This window comes from Triticum dicoccoides, chromosome 4A, assembly GCF_002162155.2.
Source record: "Triticum dicoccoides isolate Atlit2015 ecotype Zavitan chromosome 4A, WEW_v2.0, whole genome shotgun sequence".
NCBI lineage: Eukaryota > Viridiplantae > Streptophyta > Magnoliopsida > Poales > Poaceae > Triticum > Triticum dicoccoides.
In genome coordinates, this window is record NC_041386.1 from 90910061 (window position 1) to 90934131 (window position 24071).

Genomic DNA, 24071 nt, shown 5'->3' on the forward strand with positions numbered 1-24071 from the left:
AAAGGGTAAAAAGACAGATCACCTCTTCGCCCAAGCTCGACGCGGCCCCATCGCTGATCAGCAGCTTTACGAAACTCCAAAATAGTTTGCCAAAAGCAAAACCATAGCCGTTGAAAGAATCAGACCGGGGCAACATGTCCCCGGACACGCCATCGAACTTCAGAACTGACACCCTCGCATGACGACGACGTCGCAGAAGGAAACCAGAACTACCCGCCTTCAACCACAGACCCAACACAAGATACTCCATCCTCCAGCTGTCACTTGCGTAGACAACCGCCTGCGCGTACTCCTGAACGACAAAACCTCCCTGCTCCACCATGATGTCGGAGACAACGCCACAGCAACGGGGACAGAGCAGAAGGAGAGACACACCTGATGGAGTCGCCGCCGCCGCTTCGTCAACACCATCCATGAACCCTAACGCTGTCGATCTGAGGGATCGACAGAGACACGATACCATCAACTCCGAGACGCCGTCATGAAGGACACCGTCGGTGTGGGAGTGGGGTTGAGGCAGATTTATTCGTCTGAGCACCGCTCCCACCACCCCAACGACGCACCACGACCTACAAATCCAAAACCTAACTACAGAGCGGAGGAACGGGGTCCCCCCCTCCCTCCTGTCGCTGGAGCAGCGGCCGAAGGGAGAGGGAGCCAGCGCACCGGCCGGTGGAGATCGGAGGAAAAGAGTCGCCTCGCCCTAGTCACCTGGTGGCGGCGGCTAGGGTAGGAAACGATAGCTCCGTTACCTACGTGGTCGCGGTGGATATAAGATAAGACAGCCTTATCAACCACTGTGCATGCCTGTACGTACCTTGAAAACCAGTAAGTTGCCCTCAAGAGAAAAAAACAGCAAGTTCTTTTTGAACAATGAAAAAAAAAACAGTAAGTAGACGGGCCGGATCTTAGTTGGGCTGTGTGGAACCAACCCCAACAGCCCAAAAGCCCTTGCCCCCGAATCTCTTCCACGTTGTCCCTTCGGCCACCAAAGAAAGGGGAAACCCGATAGGAAACCTCCCTGTCAATGGCCGCCTCCCCTTCCAAGGGCATTAGGGTTTAACTCCAACTTCTCCTAGATCTCCCTCACCGCCCCTCTCCACGATCAGGCACCGCAGCACCTGGTAGCCTCATGGGGTACCTGCAGGAGGCCAGGGAGAATCACGTGAAGAAGAAGGTCGAGGAAGGTGAGTCAAACCCCCAAGCTTCCAATTCTTGGCGATTCGGAATATTGAGAAATGCAGAGCTCGTCCTTGTTCTCCAGCAGATGCGAAATCGGGCAGTGCGTGAACTCCGCGGGCGTTTCCTCTTGAAATCACAACGCAATCTGAGCAGAATAATGCGTAGCGGTAGCGGTAGTTGGCTGGTTGCAGTTTCACCGAACCAGGGAGGCTCTGGCTATGAATCTTATTTAAGGGAGGCGTTGTTGTGCGTAGTGGTAGTGGTAGTTGGCTGGTTGAAGTGGTCTGCAGAAAGCTGAATTGATGTTACTAGCTCGTGTTATTACGTGTTTATGAAATTTGGGAACTCTGTTCTGGTAGAATCTGCTAGTGGTTCACCGGAATGAGAAATTGTGGGCATGTTTTAAAGTATGTCAGTTAAAGGTTCTCGTTCTTGTTTATCTGAAAGAGCTAGTTTTGCCCATTGTGTTTCTCTTTTCAGCTTTGCGCAGCAAAATGAAACAAAAGGCCCTCAAGGAATGTGATGTGCTGTGTTCAAAATATGCCGAATGTGCTCGAGGAAGAACTTTCTCTGTGGTTTGGACATGCCGCAAGCAAGCCAAAGAGTTGAATAACTGTCTTCATCAATTGTAAGTGACCATTATATGTCTGTTATAAACTTCTGTTTTTGGACAAATCTTGCAAGTTATATCTTGATTCTTGTTTAAACCTCATTTGTTAAGGTAGAGTCTCACTCGTGCAAATAGAAAATTAAAGCTTTGAAGACCCCGATATTGCTCCTTAAGTATAAATAGAAACATTGTGCTTGTGGATTAATCACCGAAACTAATAAGCTGGCCTTTATTCGTCATTCAGCAGAATTATAATGTTAAAGATATCTATATATTGTACAGACAATGAGGCAATGTGGATACGTCTGATAAATTAGTTCATGCCTGTGAGTTTCTCATGATTCTAACACCTCATATACTACGTAGACGCTAGATTTTTCATTACTGACAGAACTATGTCTCCTTTTATATGCAAGTCCTTCATATGGTGTACTTCTGGTAATCGATTTGGGTTTAGAAGCTGTCTTGTTGACAGCTGTTGCTGTTATTGACAAAATTGTCTTTGACAGTAGCACCAGGTTCATTTGGAATTTTATAGAGCCAAGTTTGCTGTAGGCTTTGATTTGTAGTCCGAAGTTCTGACCGTGCCATGAACTTGCGCCAGTTCTTGAGAGCAGCGCCTGGACAGAGTGTAAAACCATTGGACAAGATCAAAGAATATGATCTACTTGTCACCAATGGTAGTTTTCATTTGAGGAACCTACTGCTGAAACATGTTTGATGATCAGTGCATTTGCCTGAATCTTGAGAAGTGCATTTATGCTATTAATTCTGACCACATGGCGTCTCTGTCGAAGTGACAATCATAACCAAAATCTGTTATGAGCTGTGCCATGGAATTTGGTTCCACCTAATTGGAAGGTGGTTACCATTACCTTTTTTTTCTCTATCCTTGAAGTGGCATGTTGCATACTAGCATTGGCGTAGACACCTCATTCGTTGTAATTCCCACGCGCTTTTGTATGTTGGCAGCACCAATGATGCAATACTGGAAGATATGAAGAAGGCTTACATGGATGGGCAAGAGAGCAAGGAGAAGAACAAATAATCTTTATGCACGGATAAATGGAAAGCCATGGTTCTCCATGCCTGTACGTACACTGGAATTTGGCAGTTGCTTACTGGTTATCTTAGTTGATTGATGCTGAATTCCTAGAGACCTTTTGTGAACATTTGGGTTTGTCCAGATGCATAACCTGGTATGATCTCAAGGAATCCATGTAGTACTTTTATCGACTTGCAAGTTGTGCTAGATAGCATTATCCTCCAATAACTGGTTTAGCTGGCCAAAGTTTTCAGTTTAACCTCCAAAAGGTAATTAAGTACTGAATCATTCACGAAAATACATTTTCAAGCTTTGGTCCAAAAAACAGAGAAGTCGCCAGTTTTGTTCAACCGTCACTGTAAAAACATAATGCCAGAAAGTTGTCTTTTCTTTCTTTCTTTTTCTTTTTTTGCGAAACGCCTTGTGTTTCTGTTGAATATGCAATATACTGTACCTTCTGGATGCACTCGGTTGTTCAGTGTTTTCCTTGTTCTTTTTGACAAAACCTGACCCTCTTTTGAATGTTTAACCGAAAATGACCCTTGTCTGAAGCTTTAACCAAATATAGCTCTATTGGTCAATATAACTCATTCCAGCGCTAAACTTGGCTAGATCAGCAACAGGCATCTTGGTTTTGAGAAAAACTTGGCGACATCGCAAAAAAAAAAATGACGATTTGGGTTCAACTCCAACGACCTTGGAGCTGACCTATTTTCCATTCTGGGCAGTAGCTTTCGTGCTGAGCTCTCAAAGCTGAGCGTCAGAGTAAGTAGCTCTGACCCGTGCGGGAAATTGCTAAGTTTTTCTCCCCACCAAGAATGGGTGGTGCAAAGCAAGAGTAAAATTTTGTTAAACTTTTGCAGTATCATCTTTAACTAAGCTTTTAGAAAAGGGTTAATATTGTCTATTTTCACTCATTTTCACCCAAATAAATTTCATAAAGATTTAGAGAATGTGATCATGTTCCTCAAAGATCGATGTATATTCTATGGTTGTTGTTATAGCATCTGGAAACTTGCTGGATAAGCACAAAGTAAAGAAAAAACTAAACATTCAGTTTTATATGATTCGTCGCAAAGAGGTTCTCTCATGGAAATATTCATCACCTCTTCAACTGTGCAATGCAAAATTTGTGTAAAGCATCGGAACTTCCGAAGATCCATTCTGTGGGAAGTGCCGACGTCTTGTCTTAAGTATCGTGTGAGGGTCAAGAAATCGCGACTCGTGCGAAACTGCTTGTCACTCGCGCATGATCACGACGGAAAGAGCGTTTTCAGCTGCTGGGTGGGGTTTGCCAGCCAGGCACAGTAGAGCCAGGCGGCCGCGGCGACAGCGGCCGCCGAGAGCACGGCGACAGCACCAAAACGAGAGACGTCCTTGGCGGCCACCGCCACCGCCATCATCCCGAGCTCCGCGAGGCTGGCGACGGCGATCTCCGTCGCGCCGATCAGCTTGGCCTTCCCCATGGGGCTCCCGGTCTGCACCACCTGCAGCCCGATCACGCTGTACGCCATGTGCCCCAGCCTAGACACCACCTGCATGCGCGCGAGCGCCCAAACCCCCATTAGTCCACCAAAAAATCGATCAAAGCAGACTGTTGCATTTCTCGCGGCGGCGGAAATGCTCTCGACGGACGGACTTACGATCAGGCCGAGGAAGGCGAAGAGGGCGCCTCCACGTGAGATGGACCCGGTCATGTAGATGACGACTGCCGCTCCCAGGAGCGCGCTCTGGGCGAGCAACCCGGCCGCTCCGGCCTTGAGGATGCCGAGCTCCTTGACAAGGCTCGGCGTCATGAATGTCGCGAGGATCCCCGTCAGCGCCGACGAGCCCCCGAACACGCCGAGGACCAACGGGCTCACGCCTGCCAACAACGAGCTCAGTGATCCCTGGAGCGTCAATAAGTTGGCCGTGCAGTGGCGCAGATGGACGCACCGTGATGGATCAGGAACGTGGTCATAAGAGCGCCGGGGGCGAGGGCGACGTTGAAGCAGACGAGCACGTAGGCGAGGCTCGCCGGGAGGACCGGCTGGCTGATGTACTCGCTCCACCCGCGTCTGATGGTGGCCACAGCATCGACCACTGTCAGACATGACACGGTGCTAGAATTACTATGAACTCCATGTACAGTTTTATCTAGGCTTCTAGCTGCATGTACCCGTCTCACCTATCCTCCGGACGTCGAAAGTAGAAGCAGCAGGCAGGCTTCTATGTTCAGGGTGATCGAAGACGCCGTCGGCGAGTCGGTTCATCGCGCCTCCCAGAAAAATCTTCAAAAAGAAAATATTTAAGAATTTTTCAGGAACTTAACAGTGAAAAGTTTAATGTATATTGCTCGAGACGAGGAGAAATCAATGTAGTGCAGCTAGTATCATACATGAAGAGGTAGAGCAGAGAGCGATATGAGGCAGGAGAGCTTGATGCAGGTCAGCGGGTCGTTCTTAGAGAGCAGGAATGCAAAGACTGACGCGCCCGCCGTCTGAACATGAAAACCATACACCGACCCCTCTTTCAAAACAAAACCATATACCACTGATTACACGATGTAGAATGCAGAGATGAAGCGGATGCAGATGTCTGACCTCGCAGATCAGATCGACTCTGCTGAGCGTAGCATTCGCCTGCGCGAGCGCGATCCGCCTGCCTTCCCCTGCGAGCTTCAGTCACACATTCAAACGGTCTCCACATGAGAAAATTTTCCCCAGACTCATGAAGCTTTGACGCGCGAGCTATATAGGCTCACCTGCACAACGAAATCACGCTCGGCGATGATGCCGAGCGACACACGGGAGAGACTGTCGACGGCTGTGGACGCCACTAGCACGGCGAACCATGGCCGCAAGAGAAGCGCCGGCGCGGTGGATGCCCTTGGGAAGCTGACGGCATACGTGATCATTGCCGCCGACACCAAATGTGCTGCGGTCTGACACGTTGAGGACACGCGGGTGACAAGAACGCAAAGAATTTCAGCAGCAGAGAAGCATGAGCACTAAAAATTCTCAAGGATTGTTCAGAGAATCACCTGAATTACAGTCAGAGAGCGGTACGTGGGAATCAGAGGGAGCGAGCTCACGAGGTTCCCCACCAATGGACCTGCGACGAACACCAGGAGCTGCGCATCGAATTCAGGCACTTGAGTCAGGAACTAATGTGAGCAGGGGAGCTTGATCAGGTCAGGCACCTTCGTGAAGAACCCAAGAACCGCGACCGGGAGGAGGCTCTGATGCAGCGTGGCGACTGCGGCAGGCCAGGTGAAATTCCAGAGGTGCTCCGTCGCGTTCCCGGCGAGGCAGGCCCCGTACAGAGCTGTCGCCGGTAAGTAGACATATATAAGGTGCTCGAGAATCACTGATTTCTAGTGGTAATTCACATTACGAGTACTACTAGATAGTATGCTACCTTTCATGGCGGCTGGGTAAGCAGGGGTTGATTCCAAGTGGCCCTCTGCGCCGTTTCCCTTCCTCTGGGCCTGGAATTTCATATCAAGAATTCAAGATTACTGTGCACCAGTCTGCAAATGGTGAGCTCTGTGAAGAGGAAGAAATGAGAAGAGTTTTGATGGAAGAAGAGTGGCGGCGATCACCGGCACGGTGGCGAGGAGAAGGGATGGCGCGAACTCATCCTTGAGTAAGATCGGCTCGGTTCGTTGGATATTGGACGAGGACAGGTTCACGAAGGGAGGGCCGCCGTCTTCGTATCCTACGGCGGAGGCACCCTCGCCGCTGTACTCTGCCAGGCTTGTACCGGAGCTCGCGCTGGTGTGGCAGCTTCCGGCGAACCGGCTATTTGACCTCAAACTGCGAAACGCGCCACAATCAGCGGCTGGACTGGATGAACGCCTCTAGTGCCTCTACCGTATTCCGAAAGCAAGCCTGAAGAAACGGGAGGTGCACGAAGAAGCCGGGTGTACCTCCGCGGCGGCGAGACTCGGCAGCCCGGGTTCCGAGCGAAGGCTGCTGGTGCCGGTTTGCGGCGCGAAGTGGAGGAGGAGGATGAAGGCGAGAGAACCTTGGGCATGGAGATGGAGGCAGGCATGGCCGCCCCGCGTTGTCGTCGACGGCAGGCGCCGGCGCGCGGCGCGCGCGGGAGTTGAATGAAACGGATAAGGTGGCCGTTCGGGCCGTGGGGATATGCCTGCGCAAGGCTTTTGGGCCTCACGATAATCATCTGTCCGGGCCAACCTTTTCTGCGGCCCGTAAAAGCTATCTTGCTGCTAATCCCCCGTTCTGCTCTTCGCTGATACACTTGCTTGGGTGCTTCTACTACTAAAAAATAACTTGCTTGGGCGCTGACCGCAGCTCGTCGTCGCCTCGTCGGTCGGTCGGTCGTCAAAGGTTGCTTGTCCGTCTGGTTGGTGATGTCCTCCTTTCAGCAATGGAGGATGGTGCCGGTCTTTGACTAGAGCCCGCTGTTTTCTAGTGCAAGCGGCACTGATCCTCCGGGTGATCCTTGATTGGACGCTCTGGTTGTTGGACATCAAATTGTTTTCAGATTCGACGTGACACATGGCCAGTTCTTTCTTCTTTGCAGGATACAAAGAGTCACTCGTGTTTTACTGTTGTGTGCTCTACATGAACATTATTTTGAGGTGCGTTTTGTTGGTAGTAGCTGTGTTTGCGTTGTAATGCACATTTGATTTCTATGTATGAAACCGGGGGAGCAAATCCCTTTCAACAAAAAAACATGAACATTATTCACAACAGACTGGCTAGAAACAGCCAGTTCTATGTAGGAATACAAATAGCCAGTTCTCTATTTTTTTAACGGCTGCCAGTTCTTTGTTGGGATACAAAAAATACGCATGGTGACTCCAGAACTGTCTGTATAGCCCAGGAAGACCGGCCCAGGTCGTAACAATACAATTGAGCCAACTGTTCGAGTCCCCAAGATTTCTTCTGAAACTTATAATTTTCGCCTCCATCTCAAATTTCCCATCCAAAGTTGGAGCATTTCTGACCCTGATCTTTTCCCTGGTGCATGCACTGCATCTACTAGTAAGGTGGTCTATTTGGAGCTGGCTGTCTTCTGTGGTCAAGTGGAGGATAGCCTGTTGATTCAATTCACTAGGCCACTGGGCACCCATCCTATCAACCCTACTACCACTAGGCAGGGTAGTGTAGCTTTTAGAAAAACACACGCTCGTGTTGGTGTAGGGCACATTGACTCTCCCACGTGGCGCAGTGAGTGCCACATTCGCCAGGGAAAAAAAAACTTCCACCTCATCCTGCATGCATGAATATATCATGCAATATTGCGTAGGCCGCAGCGTTGGATGCGTCTCCAACCGAGCGAGCCCACGCATGGGCGGGAACAGTGCCCCCATTTATCCGGTGCACATGCGTGGCCAGACCTCCACGACCTCTGGAGACGACGGCGCGCGCGGGCCGGGGCCCGGGGGATTAAAATCGAGTGCGGGGATTGAAATCTGGTTGGGCTTGGCGACAACCCGGGCCCGTGGCGCGTACGCAAGAGTCAAGATGCAACGCACGCATCCCGTGGATAACATTAAGGCCATGCCGCCAATGATTTTCGCCATTAATGGCTTGCTTGTCGCCGCAAGTGGAAGGTTGATTCAGGATTGGACTTTCTACTATGGCTGCGAGTCGAGTCTTTTGGGCGTGATCAGATCTCCCCTACCATGGTGTAGCCATGTAGAGTAGGGATTAGCACTCGTTTTGTTGATCCTTTAGCTTGCTAAGGATGCATTTGGTTGAAGGTGCCGTATGAATGGGTTGGGACCGTTCAATTTTTTTGGGATTGAACCATTCAATTCATGTGTTTGGCTGAATATAAGTGGTGAGCTAATTATTTAGGACGGGACCACCAGTCATGCTCACATAGTCATGCATGCAAAGGGTGGCCATTTGATTCGACCGATTTGGTTGGGTGAAACGGTTCAGCATCTTCATGGCATATTCTCTTTTTTTGGCTCGAACCATTCATGTGCTTTATAACCAAACATGTCTATTTTCTGAACGATCCCAACCCATTCATGACCGCCCTTGCAACCAAACGCACCTTAACTTATTTGTCACACCTTGCTTAGCTGAGTGGTAACGACAAACTGATCAACAGCACTTCCCGGAAGCTAGAAACTTTTGACAGTTGGAGAGACTTTTACAGTGCCGCGCGCACTTGCAGCACCTAGAAACAAGCTCAGGGAGTCGCGGTTTCCATCCGGAAGCACGGATTCAGAAAGTTGTGACGTGGCCGCGCAAAGCGGATAACCACGACCGACTTGGGCCACTCTGGTGTGGTGTGCTTCTGCCGTTCTTGGTTGGTGCACCGGCCGAGGTTAGGAGGAGGAGGCGCCGGTGATCGACGCACGTATATCCACGCACACGCACATAGCCTTTACGATACGCGCCTAGTCTTTTTCTGTGTGCCGATCGTGCGCGTTGTGCGCCTTTCTCCGATGCGACGCGGAGCGAGCTAAAAGCGATAGCGAGACACGGGAGCCTGCCGAGTCGTCTGGTAAAAGGGGGCGACGAGCGGAAAGAAAGAAAGGAAGAAAGCGGCTGGGTCGAGCTCGTGTATGGTGTGGCGCTCGTGCGGGTGCGGGTCGCCGGAACTACGAGGCGTCGCCGTGAGGTGCCGTCGACGGTGACCATATGGATAGGAGGATGCGTGCATCCCGTGTCCGCATGAGCAATTTGTACAGCCGTGCAGATTTCATTTTAAAAATGTATATATCTAGATGTACCATATTTCATAGAAGGCGCCGAGTACAAGAGATTACAACTTACCGCGAACAGCAACGAATGTACTAGAAACACCACATCCGATCTAATAAAAAACAATAGCCACCACAAGTAATACAAACAGAGGCATGTCCTAAGTAGATTGTGCTGATTTTGTTAGTGTTGATTGAGGGGTTGGACAAGGAGGGGGGAAGCATGATTTGTACTTTGGAGGGGCGTCAACTCAAAGTTAGGCATAGGCCGGTTCCTACCACTACCTTAAGAATAGTCTACCTTGGGCTACGGGAAAATAAAATACATGGGTTGAGATCGATGGTTGTGTTGGTTCACTTTGTTTATCACATGGTTAAGAGGATTGTCATTAAGCTATGGTGTGGATTTTTTTTTAGCAAAAGAAGGGGGACACCCCTTCGATTTCATTAACGAAACCAGCGCACGAAACCAGGTTCAAGTAACAGGTAACCCTAGTTCTAAAAACGAAGCTACCCCTATAAGAGGGAAGCACCAGTCTAACCAGTTCAGAGCATAAAAGAGAACACGGTAAGTATCTGGGCCACAGGCGGCATGGGATCAAGAGGGCGCAACCTCGTCAGAATAAAGCAAAAGACCAATTCCTAGCTTCACAGGAATGGAAGTCGGTCTGCTTCAGCCTATCAGACGTAGCACTCCAGTCCTCCATTCCCGTGATGCCTTGTAGATCTCACTTGCTACTCGTTCGATTAGCTTTGCCCCCAGCATCTGAAGGCTTTGTTCTGGGTTTTTTTCCTACAAAATAGACCAATCCACAATCCAGTTGCATGTGAGTTTTATCAAAGTCATAGGATCATTAATCTTTTTATCTCGAAAAATAATATCATTTCTACATTTCCAGATGGCCCACATAATGACCGAAATCTCAACTAGCACTAGTTTTTTTTTCATTGTTAACAAAGCTTCTGAGCCAAGGTCCTAGACAGTCATCTATTCCATCTGGAGATGTTTTCAGATTAAAGGAGCACTTTATTAAGCTCCACAAGAGTCTACAGCAGAGCAAGTAAAGAACAGGTGATCTATAGTTTCATCTTGTCCATAGTAGACACAACCCTGTCTCCCTCTCCACCCCCTTTTGATTAGATTGTGTTTGGTCAACACACTTTTTCTAGCAATAAGCCAGAAAAATGTTTTGATTTTTGCTGGAATTTTTATTTTCCAAAGGAATTTGTGTGGGAATCCCACCTCAATTTTGTTCAAGGAATGGTATAGTGATCTAGCCGAGAATTGTCTGTTGGCTGTCAGCATTCACTGTGGCTGATCCTTGCCATCATACATTCTCACCCTCTCACATCTAGCTTTTAGGCTGTCCCACATAACATGTTTATCAGCAGATAAATTTCTTCTAAATTTGAAACCATCCCACCCCATATCAATGGCCTCAGCCACCGAGATGCCATGGTTCAAATTTATGAAATAAAGGCTTGGGTAGGCCTCTTTTAGAGGTTTAGATCCCACCCACCAATCCTCCCAAAAATGTGTACCTCTACCATCTCCCATTTTTATCTTCACGTTTTTGAAAAAAAAGTGTCTTTGATCTGCATGAGGATCCCCCAGAAAATGCGGGATGTTATCTTTTTAAGGGTCTGGTTAAGGTCAAGTCGCAGGAAAAAATAATTTGGACAAGTGGATTTTCTCTCATAATTGACTTTCACCAATTTGGATCAGTCACTTTTCTTCATCCTTCGATGGACGCTCCGGTTGCTCTCCATCATGTACGTGGTAGGTCGACCATACAGTGTGGCTGTGAATCGATCTTCCCTTCACAGCCAATGTACTCAAGGTGTTTTGGTGTTTGCAGCCAACCATGTAGAGGCCTCGCAAGTGTATCCATACGGCTACTTCACCCTTAAAGAAGAAAATTAAACAAAAATGAAATTAAAATCAAAATAATAAAATTTTCTACATATGGATATTTATGGCACCCTTAAAGAAGAAGATGAAATAAAAATGAAAATAAAATCAAAATAACAAAGTTTTCTAAATATGAGAATTTGTGGCACCCTTAAAGAAGAACAAAATGAAATATAAATTAAAATAAAATCAAAATAATAAATCTTTCTAAAAAATAATGAATTAGTGGCATTAGTATCACCCTTTAAGAAGGAAAAAAATAAAAAAACTGAACCAATCAATATCAAAAAAATTCACACAGTTTACAAAAATATTATGATTTTTTATGAATATCCAAGAATAAGCATATTATATTTCAATTCTAGCAATAAATAAGTTTCCTTAGAAGGAAGGAATTAGTGGCATTGATATTACCCTTGAAAAAGAAAGGGAATGAAATAAAAAATAAAAAATATAGAATGACTAAGCGTTTATGTAGAAAGAAAATAAAAACACAAAAAATAAACAATGACAAAATTTGCACATAATTTACATAAAAATGTTTTTATAATATGCAACAAGAAGCATATGATAGTGGAATTTCGCAAAAAAATCCTAAGAAATTAATTAGTGGCACTGGTATTACCTTAAAGAAGAAAGAAAATGAAATGAACCTAAAACAAAATCAAAACAATGAAGTTCCCTAAGGAAGAATGAATTTGTGGCATTGTCATTACCTTTTAAGAAGGAACAAAAACTAGAACAAACAACGAAAAAAATTGCACGCAATTTACAAAAAAGTTGTGCCTTTTTATAATATACAAGAACGGAAATAATTTGCTACCCATGGTGGTAGCTACGCACAACCCCGAGTTTTATCTTTAATTATTTTGTTAAATTAGTTTGGACTATCAAAAATAACTCTATAATGAAAATATCGCGACATTGGACCAGCCGGGTAAGCAAACGGGCAATTATGCCAAAAAGGGAAGCAAAAAAGACGGAGAGAACCGAGAAAAGTCCCTTTCTACACAAAGAAAAGGCACTTGTGTCAAAAAGGTAATAAAAAAGACCAACAAAAGTGAGAAAAAGGTCATTTCTATACAACAAAAAAATGCACTTCTGCCAATGCCATAAGAAACCTGGCACCTCATATATCAAAAAAGGCACTTATGACAAAGGGTGTGTAGAATAAGCATAACATAGTAAATTTTTGCCAAAAGAAGAGAAGTTTCCTAAGAAGGAATGAATTATTGGCATTGGTATGACCCTTAAAAAGGAAAGAAAATAAAAAAATAACTTGCACAAAATTTTGCGTTAAAATTACACTTTTTGTAATATGCAAAGAATAAGCATATAATATTACAATTTTATCACTTCGTATAATTTGTACATATATTCTATAGTACCTATGTGTATACTTACATAAAAAAAGTATGATGTATTATAAGAAAAATATGTGTCAGTGGTATTGGTATTATCCTTAAAGAAGAAAGAAAATAAAAACAACTTAAACACAATATAATGATGATTTTTTTGAGCTGTAATATAATTTACGCACATAGTACTTACGTTTATACATGTACTCACACCCAACACTAAAAAACACAGATACAGACAAAAAAGAAAACCCAATTAAAAACAAAAACAAAAACAAAAGCGAACACAAGAGAAAAAGGTGTGCACACACACACACAAGACGGAGAAAACTTGCATATCGCGCATACATACACATGCACACTGAAATTGGCATGCATTTCGTCCATGCATATGCATCCAAGAGTCACGGAGACATGCATGCATGCACTCAATAAGCAAGCAAGTTGACTCAGTCAAAGGTGACCTATCACACACGTATCACAAAGCATGAATCAACGACGAGAAATTTGACTAATAAAAAATGAAAATTAAGCTGTGTGACGTATAGCCAACGCGATGTTTTAAACCTCAGGGGAGGTCATACACGATGCAACATAAGGTGCCAAAAAACTTGTTTGGCCTAACTTAAAAAATATGAGAGGAAAAATCGGGATCGCTATTCCGTTTCATGTGCTTCGTGATCTCCAAATTTAGGTACACCCTCCACTAGCGGCCGACTAGGTGCACCGCACATGTGACAACCCATAGGTCGTGTGTCGGGGTCGTTTTTTTAAGGTGCTATGATGGGCAAAAGACTGCCTAAACCATTTTCAACACAATAAACAAAAATAAGATATGCGAACCAACCTGCGATTAGGATGGTTAGGTGAACACTGGTATCCCTAACCCACCAGGGTTCAAGTCCTGATGCTTGCATTTATCCTGGACGATTACGAGGCGTCTACGGTGACTTTCTAAAATCTCAAGGTGATATGCCGGCTCAGTCTCTTGGAGGTGCTCATAAGAATAGAATATGCGTGTGTGTGTTTATACGGATGAGTATATGTGCGTTTACATGAGAGCTTGCTTTTATACTGTGTTCAAAAAAAACAAAAATGAGATAGCACATTTTTCTCGAAAGGAGGATTATCTCAGCCTCTGTATTAGAATGATGCACATAACCATCTTTATTAATTATTCATTAGAGCCTGATAAAATGATTATATCGATCAACCGAAGCAATCTAATACAGTGGCCTTAAGACCATCCGGTCAAGGCGTCCCATAACGTGCACCGCCTGCGCATGCTTTAGGATCCATCGCCGCCATCCTCCGCCATTCCGTTTTCACGAGGAATCACTGCAAAGATCTTGCCAGTCTCGTCTGCCGTTGACGTCACCACACACCAGACAACGCCACCAGCCTGCGCGCATCGATCCTACGGCGTCCAATGAGACTCCACTGCTCCACGCCACCAGCCAGGAAGAAGAGTGGAGGAGATCATTATTTCCTCGATGACCCCTTCCCCTTGCGGTCGCCGGTGGGGTTGTTCTCCTTCGTGTAAGTGTCAGCAGTCGGAAGGACGGCGGCGGTGTCTCTGCTGGATCCGTCACTAACGCCCGAGGCCTTGTCGGAAGAGATTTAGCCGGTCAGCCTCCGAACCATGTCCTACTCCTGGGCAAGTCAGAGTGCCCTCGTCATGGATATCGCCTCCGCCGCTGCCTCACGCTTCCATGGCTTGATGGCTACCTGGAGCGCTTTGGGGTTTTTGCCCGAGACTTGGGCTAGGTTTGAGAGGTGCCGGACAACCCGAACATATAGGGGCGGTTTGAAGGACACAGTTGGGTCGGATTTTTTTGACTGGTCAATGACCTACCATTTGACCAAGCATGTAGGCGGGATTTGGGGCATTAGAGTGTAGAGGCCCGCGGCCAGACCGATTCACCAGTTACTGGTGCTTGACCCCCCGACTTGGGTTATCGAGAACATCAACAAATGGATGCGGTCTTTATTCTGGGCAGTGAAGGACAAGATTAACGGCGGGCAATGTCTCGTTGCCTGGGATACGATTTGTCTTCCGACTTGCTTTGGAGGTCTCGGCATTAAAGCATGAGCTTACAAGTGCTCGCACTACGCATACATTGGGAGTGGTTGAGAAGATCTTACCCGGATAGGCCATGACAAGGACTGCACACGATGGTGGACGAGCAAGCTTGAGGAGTTTTTGATAGCCTTATTAAGATCAGTGTGGGAGAAGGATCGAAAGTGCTATTTTGGAAAGACCGTTGGATTCATGGAGTAGTTGTCCTGGACATTGCTGTTGGAGAACGTAGCAGAAATTCAAATTTTTCTACGCATCACCAAGATCAATCTATGGAGAAGTCTACCAACGAGGGAAGGAGAGCGCATCTACATACCCTTGTAGATCGCTACGCGGAAGCGTTCAAGTGAACGGGGTTGATGGAGTCGTACTCATCGTGATCCAAATCACCGATGATCCTAGTGCCGAACGGACGGCACCTCCGTGTTCAACACACGTACAGCCCGGTGACGTCTCCTACGCCTTGATCCAGCAAGGGGAGAAGGAGAGGTTGGGGAAGACTCCATCCAGCAGCAGCACAACGGCGTGGTGGTGGTGGAGGAGCATGGTACTCCAGCAGGGCTTTGCCAAGCACCGCAAGAGACAAGGAGGGAGAGGGATAGGGCTGCGCCAAGAAGGAGATTGAATCGTGCCTTTGGCAGCCCAAACCTCAAGTATATATAGGGGGAGGGGAGGGGCTGCGCCCCCACCTAGGTTTCCACCCCTAGGGGTGGCGGCCAGCCCTAGATCCCATCTAGGGGGGGCGGCCAAGGGGGGAGAGAGGGGGGCGCACCACTAGGTGGGCCTTAGGCCCATCTGAGCCTAGGGTTTGCCCCCTTCCACTCTCCCTTGCGCCTTGGGCCTTGGTGGGGGAGTGCACCAGCCCACCTGGGGCTGGTCCCCTCCCACACTTGGCCCATGCAGCCCTCCGGGGCTGGTGGCCCCACTTGGTGGACCACCGGGACCCTCCCGGTGGTCCCGGTACATTACCGATAAAACCCGAAACTTTTCCGGCGACCAAAACAGGACTTCCCATATATAAATCTTTACCTCCGGACCATTCCGGAACACCTCGTGACGTCCGGGATCTCATCCGGGACTCCGAACAACATTCGGTAACCACGTATATCTATTCCCTATAACCCTAGCATCATCGAACCTTAAGTGTGTAGACCCTACGGGTTCGGGAACCATGCAGACATGACCAAGATAACTCTCCGGTCAATAACCAACAGCGGGATCTAGATACCCATGTTGGCTCCCACATGTTCCACGATGATCTCATTGGATAAACCACGATGTCAAGGACTTAATCAATCCCGTATACAATTCCCTTTGTCTATCGGTATGATACTTGCCCGAGATTCGATCGTCGGTATCCCGATACCTTGTTCAATCTCGTTACCGGCAAGTCTCTTTACTCGTTCCGTAACACATCATCCCGTGATCAACTCCTTGATCACATTGTGCACATTATGATGATGTCCTACCGAGTGGGCCCAGAGATACCTCTCCGTTTACACGGAGTGACAAATCCCAGTCTCGATTCGTGCCACCCAACAGACACTTTCGGAGATACCTGTAGTGTACCTTTATAGCCACCCGTTACGTTGTGACGTTTGGCACACCCAAAGTATTCCTACGGTATTCGGGAGTTGCACAATCTCATGGTCTAAGGAAATGATACTTGACATTAGAAAAGCTTTAGCATACGAACTACACGATCTTTGTGCTAGGCTTAGGATTGGGTCTTGTCCATCACATCATTCTCCTAATGATGTGATCCCATTATCAACAACATCCAATGTCCATGGTCAGGAAACCGTAACCATCTATTGATCAACGAGCTAGTCAACTAGAGGCTTACTAGGGACATGGTGTTGTCTATGTATCCACACATGTATCTGAGTTTCCTATCAATAGAATTCTAGCATGGATAATAAACGATTATCATGAACAAGGAAATATAATAATAATCAATTTATTATTGCCTTTAGGGCATATTTCCAACAGTCTCCCACTTGCACTAGAGTCAATAATCTAGTTCACATTGCCATGTGATCACAGGTCACATCGCCATGTGACTAACGTCCAAAGAGTTTACTAGAGTCAATAATCTAGTTCACATCACTATGTGATTAACACTCAATGAGTTCTGGGTTTGATCATGTTATGCTTGTGTGAGAGGTTGTAGTCAACGGGTCTGCAACATTCAGATCCCCATGTATTTCGCAAAACTTTATGTCATATCGTAGATGCTGCTACCACATTCCACTTGGAGCTATTCCAATTGGTTGCTCCACTATACGTATCCGGTTTGCTATTCAGAGTCATTCGGATAGGTGTTAAGGCTTGCATCGACGTAACCCTTTACGCCGAACTCTTTATCACCTCCATAATCGAGAAACATGTCCTTATTTTCTCCAAGGATAATTTTGACCGCTGTCTGGTGATCCACTCCTTGATCACCTTTGTACCCTCTTGCCAGACATGTGGCAAGGCACACATCAGGTGCGGTACACAGCATAGCATACTATGGAGCCTATGTCTAAGCATAGGGGACGACCTTCGTCCTTTCTCTCTATTCTGCCGTGGTCGAGCTTTAAGTCTTAACTTCATACCTTACAACTCAGGCAAGAACTCCTTCTTTGACTGATCCATCTTGAACACCTTCAAGATCATGTCAAGGTATGTGCTCATTTGAAAGTACCATTAAGCGTTTTGATCTATCCTTATAGATCTTGATGCTCAATGTTCAAGTGGCTTAATCCAGGTTTTCCATTGAAAAACACTTTTCAAATAACCCTATATGCTTTCCAGAAATTCTACATCATTTCCGATCAACAATATGTCAACAACATATACTCATCAGAAATTTTATAGTGCTCCCACTCACTTCTTTGGAAATACAAGTTTCTCATAAACTATGTATAAACCCAAAATCTTTGATCATCTCATCAAAGCGTACATTCCAACTCCGAGATGCTTACTCTAGTCCTTAGAAGGATTGCTGGAGCTTTGCATACTTGTTAGCATTTTTCCAGGATTGACAAAATCTTCTGGTTGTATCTCATACAACCTTTCCTCAAGAAAATCGTCGAGGAAACAATGTTTTGACATCCTATCTGCATGATTTCATAAATAATGCAGTAACTGCTAACATAATTCCAACAGACTCTTAGCATCGCTACGAGTGAGAAAGCCTCATCGTAGTCAACTGTGATGCCCGGATAATTAAGCTACAGTGAAACTTTGCTAATGATGCAACGTCACCTCCATTACTGTTGCTAATATCTCGTTAGTTCAAAATTGGTTCAAAAATTGATTTCGAAATATGGCAAACAACAAAAGTTTCCAAACATTAAAACAAAAATGTTCGGTGTGTGCAAATAAATGCCTAGGTAATTATGGTGAAGGAACCGTGCTTTTATAAAAGGCCTAAATATTGAAAAGGAATTAAAATAGAAAATAAATAAGATAAAAAGGAATAAAAACAAAAACTAAAATTAACAACAAAAAGATAAAATAAAAAGGAAACCTCCCCCCCACGGCCCACCGACCCACCTGGACCAGCCCGACCCATCTGGCCCATCCGGCCTCACCCCACTCCCCTTAATCCCCCGATCCACACCAAACCCTAGCCCTATCCCTTCGTCCTCCCACTTCCCCCCCGATCTGGATCAGGGATCCACCCATCGCCCGCCCTGCGCGACCCCAGCGCGCCCCGGCCTCGTCGCCCGTTGCCGCCCCGCCGCGCCTCCGTCCTCCCCCGCGGCGCCACCTCGCCGGAGCCGCCCCACCGTCTTTGCCGGCGTCGCCACGCCCTGCCCCGCATCGGACGCCACCTCGACCCCCTCCTCGCCGGACCTCGCGTCCTCGACCTCTTCCCCGTCGGCCGCCAGCAAGCCTCGGCGCCCCCTCTCCCCATCAACGCTGGTGAGGCCCTGGGCCTCTCCCCTTCTCTACCTCCTGCCTCGCTCGCGGTCACCGCATGGTAGACGACCCCACACGCGTGCCCGCGGTGAGCACGCGCTCACCGTGCCCCGCGCGCCCTCTGCGCCGAGCCCCCCGCGCCCGAGTCATCCTCGCCGTGCGCTGCCTCCCTGCACCGATCACGATGGTCGCCCCCTGCGCCCTTGCTACACTGCCGCTGTTGGCCCCGTGCTCCCCCTCGTGCTGCTCTTCTGCGGCGGCTACCGCTGCGGGCGCTGCGCCACCGTGGCCTACGGCCACTGCCGTCGCGCCTCGCCCGTCCGCCCGTGCTCGCCTTCCCGCGCACCCCGCCTCTGCGTCCGCCGGCGCCGCGCTGCGCGCCCGCCCCGTTCTCCCGCTAACCGCAACGGCCGCTCGGATTCCCATCCGAGCTCCGCCCGTTAACCTGTTAGCCCACACCCGCTATGCCCCCCTAGCCCTATGACAAGGGGGCCCCACCACAGAACGTAAAAGAAAAAGAAAGGAAAAATAAAAATGAATTAATTAGTAAATACAAGTTGGTATCAGAGCCGACTGCCTGTAGGAATCCCCCTTCCAACTCCTTGGCCGAAGTTGAGTCTAGTCATTGCAAAACTTTTACTAACTTGGCTGTGTGCCTTACGGGCCCACTTCGCCATTGGGTGGTATTAGGATCTTTTATTCCTCGACCTATACTCTGGGACTCTGATCTCTCTTCTATTCGGGTTAAAAGATTTTTGCTAAATCTAACATCAGGATCTCGTTATCACTTTCACCCGGAGAGCCCCTTATTAATGATGATCGTCTGCGGCACGTGAAGACCCTGAAGATACTCTTCGCTGTTAACCCGAGAACTTATGTTCATCGCATTTGCAATTCCCCTTCCACCGTCAACCCTTATGGATAACTACTTGCCGTTGTTATTCTTACATTCATCCCCAGTTGGTCTTGTTATTACCAGATACCTCGAAACACTCGTTGTTGTTTCGATAATCCTTTGAGCTTACCGCCTTGCTGTTCTTTGTCACCTGAATACCCCTATGGATAATTCTCGCACTTATCGAGTATCCGCTCATCCCCAGTTGTTCATGTGTTTCACAAAAGTCAAAATACTATTCGATCTTCCGAAAATCCTCTGGAGCCTTTGGCTCTTGAAATTCTTGCTTGCTCGCATTATGGTTAATCCCATAAGTCTCGTAGTCTTATTGACATTCCTTGTCATTATCATTTTGGGTCTAATGACTCAATATGTTTGCAAATACACGCAATCATCATTGATCCTTATAAATTACCTTTCCGGCTGAGCTGCCATTCTTTTAACTGGAATTGGTTCTCGACCAGTCCAATTGTCGTTGATTGTATCCCTAATTCTATTCAGCTTATCCATTCTTGACAGAGCATTTGCTCATGATCCCTTGATTTGAAAATCATAATTACTTTGCTACTTAAGCGTTGAACTATTCAGCTGTTCTATAAACCGATGCATTTGCAATCTTTCTTCCTCTGATTGGGTATCGATACTCATATCAACCCCATCGTGGATCGCCATATCCACTGTTGGATTATTATCTGACAGTGTCCTTCATAATTAATCACTTTGTGAGTTCCTTCTCCGATACATAATGCCTTTGGTAAATTGTATCCTTTCCTTTTGCCAACCATGCTCTGCTTTCGAGCTGGTGGTATTTACTATTGAAGCTTGTGGTATATGTTTCCATGATACCCTGCCGGGTTGAACCTATGCCTTCCTTTATATGTGTGAACTCAGAAGTTTTCACGAGTCGTACTCATCTGGTATTTCACCAGGTAAAACTTTCAACACCAATGCCTTTATCAAAGCGAGAAGTGAATGGAAGGTTATACATTGAAGAAGTGGGAGTCGACCTTGAACTTTGTGTTCATGCCCATGGACACGATGTAGATCCTATCATGGAAACTTCTTGTAATAATAACTATTTTCTTGATAAATATCATCTGGTATCTGTGAATTGATCCTACGCAACCGTGGTTCCGACCATGTTGTTCTCCCTTGATTCTATTTCTCAGACAAGTTAGAGTACTTGTCTTCTGCAGAGCATTACCCCAGTCCAACCTCTACTTTGATCTGTCGTTGAGTGTTACCCCTGGTATCTCGAGATTATCATGGAACTGCATAACCTCTTATGAGTTCTTCATCAAGTGCTACCTTCCCACTGATCCCAATTTTTCACGGGCTCTGAGTTATTAAACACTCAAAGACACCGATAACTGAACCAAGTCCGCACTACGGTTCAACAACTCTTCAGTAAGCTTCTATAAGTACGAGTTTGAACCCGATCACGCCATTCCTAGCCTGTTTGGCTATATCATTGACGTGATGATTCTAACCGTGCTACCTGGTCCTTGATTCTCGGAGCACCAATTTGCGACGATAGCTAAGCTTACGTCGATTTTCCTCGTCATACCCTTTCACCTTAAACAACAAGCTTGAGTTCGAGTCTGTGTCATAACTGTGGTTCCAATAACCTCTTGCTTCGTCTTTCCTTTGACTTGATGTCGTTGCTGATTGATTACAACGACATGAAATCTCTCGACAACTGTGTCGTGATCATCATCAACCTTATGAGCTCTTCCAGGAATTCAATTGAATTCATGATGGGTAATACCATCCTTGCCCCTTGATGATTCATGTTCTCATCGACCACTTTATTGCATTCCCTCCAACACAAAACTTGTTCTTGTTTTGTGTTGTACCTTGAGTTCCATGCTATCCAACTTATGTTATGATCTATCGCGGAGTATTACCATCTTTGATGTCAAGAATGTTGTAAGGATTGCTCCACCTCTTAAGAAATTCTTGCTATAATGATACTTCTCACCATCACCATTCTTTCTTGGTCCTTGTGTGGGTTCCAACCGGGGTCCCACATGTGAACGGTGTTGTTTGGATTCTGCACTTCTAGCAACCCTATTGCTTTGAAGTTAATGATCGATAATTCATTCTTAGCCTATCGGTTGCTGAACCACCATTCTAACGTTGATCATGCTACTATAAGCCCACATTTCGGTTGCACCTTTCAACTGATGTTTAATTGGGTATGTTTTCCTCGAGCATACCCCATTATATCTTTTGAATTGACAAGTGTCATCTTCTTGTTCACATTATTGTGGAAATCCATCTTTTGAAAATCTCAATGAATTGTCGCTGAGTCAATCAGCCACCTCCTCACCTCTCCTTGGTTTAATGATGAACTATTGTTTAGGAACCCGCTCCCATAGTTCATTTCCCGAGAATCTTGCAATGCCATTTCAACGATTTGTGTTGCGCCTTTTCTTCTCGGACATCCTGAGTCTGAGGCATCATGACACCAATTGGATCTGAATCTCGGTCAGATATGATGGTTGGCACAACTTTCCAGGAGTTATGTTGTTTGTCCTTTGATGACCCGGTAACATGATGTCATGCCTAGCACCCCCCCCCCCTGGCTGGAGGACCTATCATTATAGATTCCTTTTCAGCAAGGTTATCCATTCATCCATGAGGAAATTGTAAGACTTATTCTACAAGTTATTCCTGATGGATCCTTCATGTTTCCAAAGTCTGATCTTCACCTGAAGACCATGTCAATGCTATCTCGGAGTATGTCAATGGTACTCCGATTTGCAACAGGAACATTTGAAGCACGATGCTAGATTTTATTTATCATTTATCCTAACACCGTTGTATGGGCAATATCATGAGATTCTCCCCCCCCCCTTAACTAAATGGTTTTCTACTTTATATCCTGTCATGGATATCTTGCTCTGCTTGTCCTTGGGAAGGATATACCCTTGAAATATGTGTTTAAACATATTTTCCTTTCCATTGTTCTGTTTAATCTAATGATCATATTTTCCTTACATTGGTTTGTTTAAACCTTTTCTATGATCTATATGATATAAGCAGTAATAATCCACTGCTTGTGCAAACACCTCGATGTACAACTTTGTCAATAAGACCCTGTTTCTAGTGTTGATGACATTTCGGTAACCACCGATGGACGAGAACTTTGCCTATTGGCCCGCCTCGTTCAACGAGCAGGAAAATGGTTCTCTTCGTCCCTCGCCCTTGGTATCGATGTTGTTGCCGACATATCTGACAGGCTACCCTTTGACACACCTTACTCTCATGACCGTGCAAAATGTCGGCCCCCTTCCTACTTTCAACCACATGGTGGGCCCATAACCCACAGTTCCACAGGATCGAAACCTGAATCTCCTGCACCCCTGTTCCTAAAGCTAACCCTCACGCTTGGCTTCGTATGAAAGATCACGAGCCACCTTCCTAGTGATCTATTCTGGTATCAGACGCCATGCTTATTCCCGTTGCTCTGAACCCCTTTCACGCCTTGTAACAGGCATCGAACGATTGCCTACCCGCTTGGAACTTCTCGTGGTACTCTCTTACTTTGCTCTCGATAATTCGTTAAGCTTCAATTCGAGAGTTACTTTCCGCCACCTTCCCCGATCTTATCGACCAGATAGTTAACCTTGCAGAGGTTCGTTCTCCCTGTATGCCCACCCCCTTATTCTTTCGTAAGTACGATGGAACCCCCAAAGAAAGGATATCGACTTCATCTTGATGACCTGAAGCAGAAAAATGAAGACATCAATATAATGGATCGACCACTTTGAGAGGAGCAACCAAGACCGAGAAGATTTGTTAGAATTTCGTAACCAAACGTTTCCCTCTTAGATCCCTCTTAAATCTCGGGACGAGATTTCTTGTAGTGGAGGAGAATTGTGACGCCCGGATAATTAAGCTACAGTGAAACTTTGCTAATGATGCAACGTCACCTCCATTACTGTTGCTAATATCTCGTTAGTTCAAAATTGGTTCAAAAATTGATTTCGAAATATGGCAAACAACAAAAGTTTTCAAACATTAAAACAAAATGTTCGGTGTGTGCAAATAAATGCCTAGGTAATTATGGTGAAGGAACCGTGCTTTTATAAAAGGCCTAAATATTGAAAAGGAATTAAAACAGAAAATAAATAAGATAAAAAGGAATAAAAACAAAAACTAAAATTAACAACAAAAAGATAAAATAAAAAGGAAACCTCCCCCCCACGGCCCACCGACCCACCTGGACAAGCCCGACCCATCTGGCCCATCCGGCCTCACCCCACTCCCCTTAATCCCCCGATCCACACCAAACCCTAGCCCTATCCCTTCGTCCTCCCACTTCCCCCCCCCGATCTGGATCAGGGATCCACCCATCGCCCGCCCTGCGCGACCCCAGCGCGCCCCGGCCCCGTCGCC

General features: G+C 46.4%; 2 protein-coding genes across 2 annotated transcripts; one reads left to right on the forward strand and one right to left on the reverse strand.

Moving 5' to 3' along the window:
- The first annotated feature begins 978 nt into the window (after positions 1–978).
- Positions 979–3083, forward strand: LOC119285164 (uncharacterized protein DDB_G0275933-like). Its single transcript, XM_037564395.1, has 3 exons — positions 979–1187; positions 1663–1810; positions 2765–3083. Exons 1-3 carry the CDS (start codon positions 1133–1135, stop codon positions 2838–2840), a joined length of 279 nt encoding a protein of 92 aa, XP_037420292.1. The 5' UTR covers positions 979–1132; the 3' UTR covers positions 2841–3083.
- Positions 3084–3871: 788 nt separating this feature from the next.
- LOC119285165 (solute carrier family 40 member 3, chloroplastic-like) lies at positions 3872–6968 on the reverse strand. Its single transcript, XM_037564396.1, has 12 exons — positions 6748–6968; positions 6421–6634; positions 6237–6306; positions 6019–6143; positions 5860–5949; positions 5581–5760; positions 5420–5494; positions 5215–5316; positions 5005–5107; positions 4773–4919; positions 4481–4701; positions 3872–4372 (listed from the first exon to the last, which is right to left on the reverse strand). The coding sequence occupies exons 1-12, from the start codon at positions 6870–6872 to the stop codon at positions 4091–4093; spliced, it is 1734 nt and encodes a 577-aa protein (XP_037420293.1). The 5' UTR covers positions 6873–6968; the 3' UTR covers positions 3872–4090.
- Between the last annotated feature and the right edge of the window lie 17103 nt (positions 6969–24071).

What these genes read in the sequence shown, in the direction of transcription:
- LOC119285164 (XM_037564395.1), top strand. Translation starts at nt 1,133, where the DNA reads ATGGGGTACCTGCAGGAGGCCAGGGAGAATCACGTGAAGAAGAAGGTC. An exon ending in GAAGAAGAAGGTCGAGGAAG is followed by an intron (nt 1,188 to 1,662) that starts GTGAGTCAAACC and finishes TTCTCTTTTCAG; the next exon opens with CTTTGCGCAGCAAAATGAAA. An exon ending in AATAACTGTCTTCATCAATT is followed by an intron (nt 1,811 to 2,764) that starts GTAAGTGACCAT and finishes GTATGTTGGCAG; the next exon opens with CACCAATGATGCAATACTGG.
- LOC119285165 (XM_037564396.1), bottom strand. Translation starts at nt 6,872, where the DNA reads ATGCCTGCCTCCATCTCCATGCCCAAGGTTCTCTCGCCTTCATCCTCC. An exon ending in CGAGTCTCGCCGCCGCGGAG is followed by an intron (nt 6,635 to 6,747) that starts GTACACCCGGCT and finishes CGCGTTTCGCAG; the next exon opens with TTTGAGGTCAAATAGCCGGT. An exon ending in GCTCTCTGACTGTAATTCAG is followed by an intron (nt 5,761 to 5,859) that starts GTGATTCTCTGA and finishes TCAACGTGTCAG; the next exon opens with ACCGCAGCACATTTGGTGTC.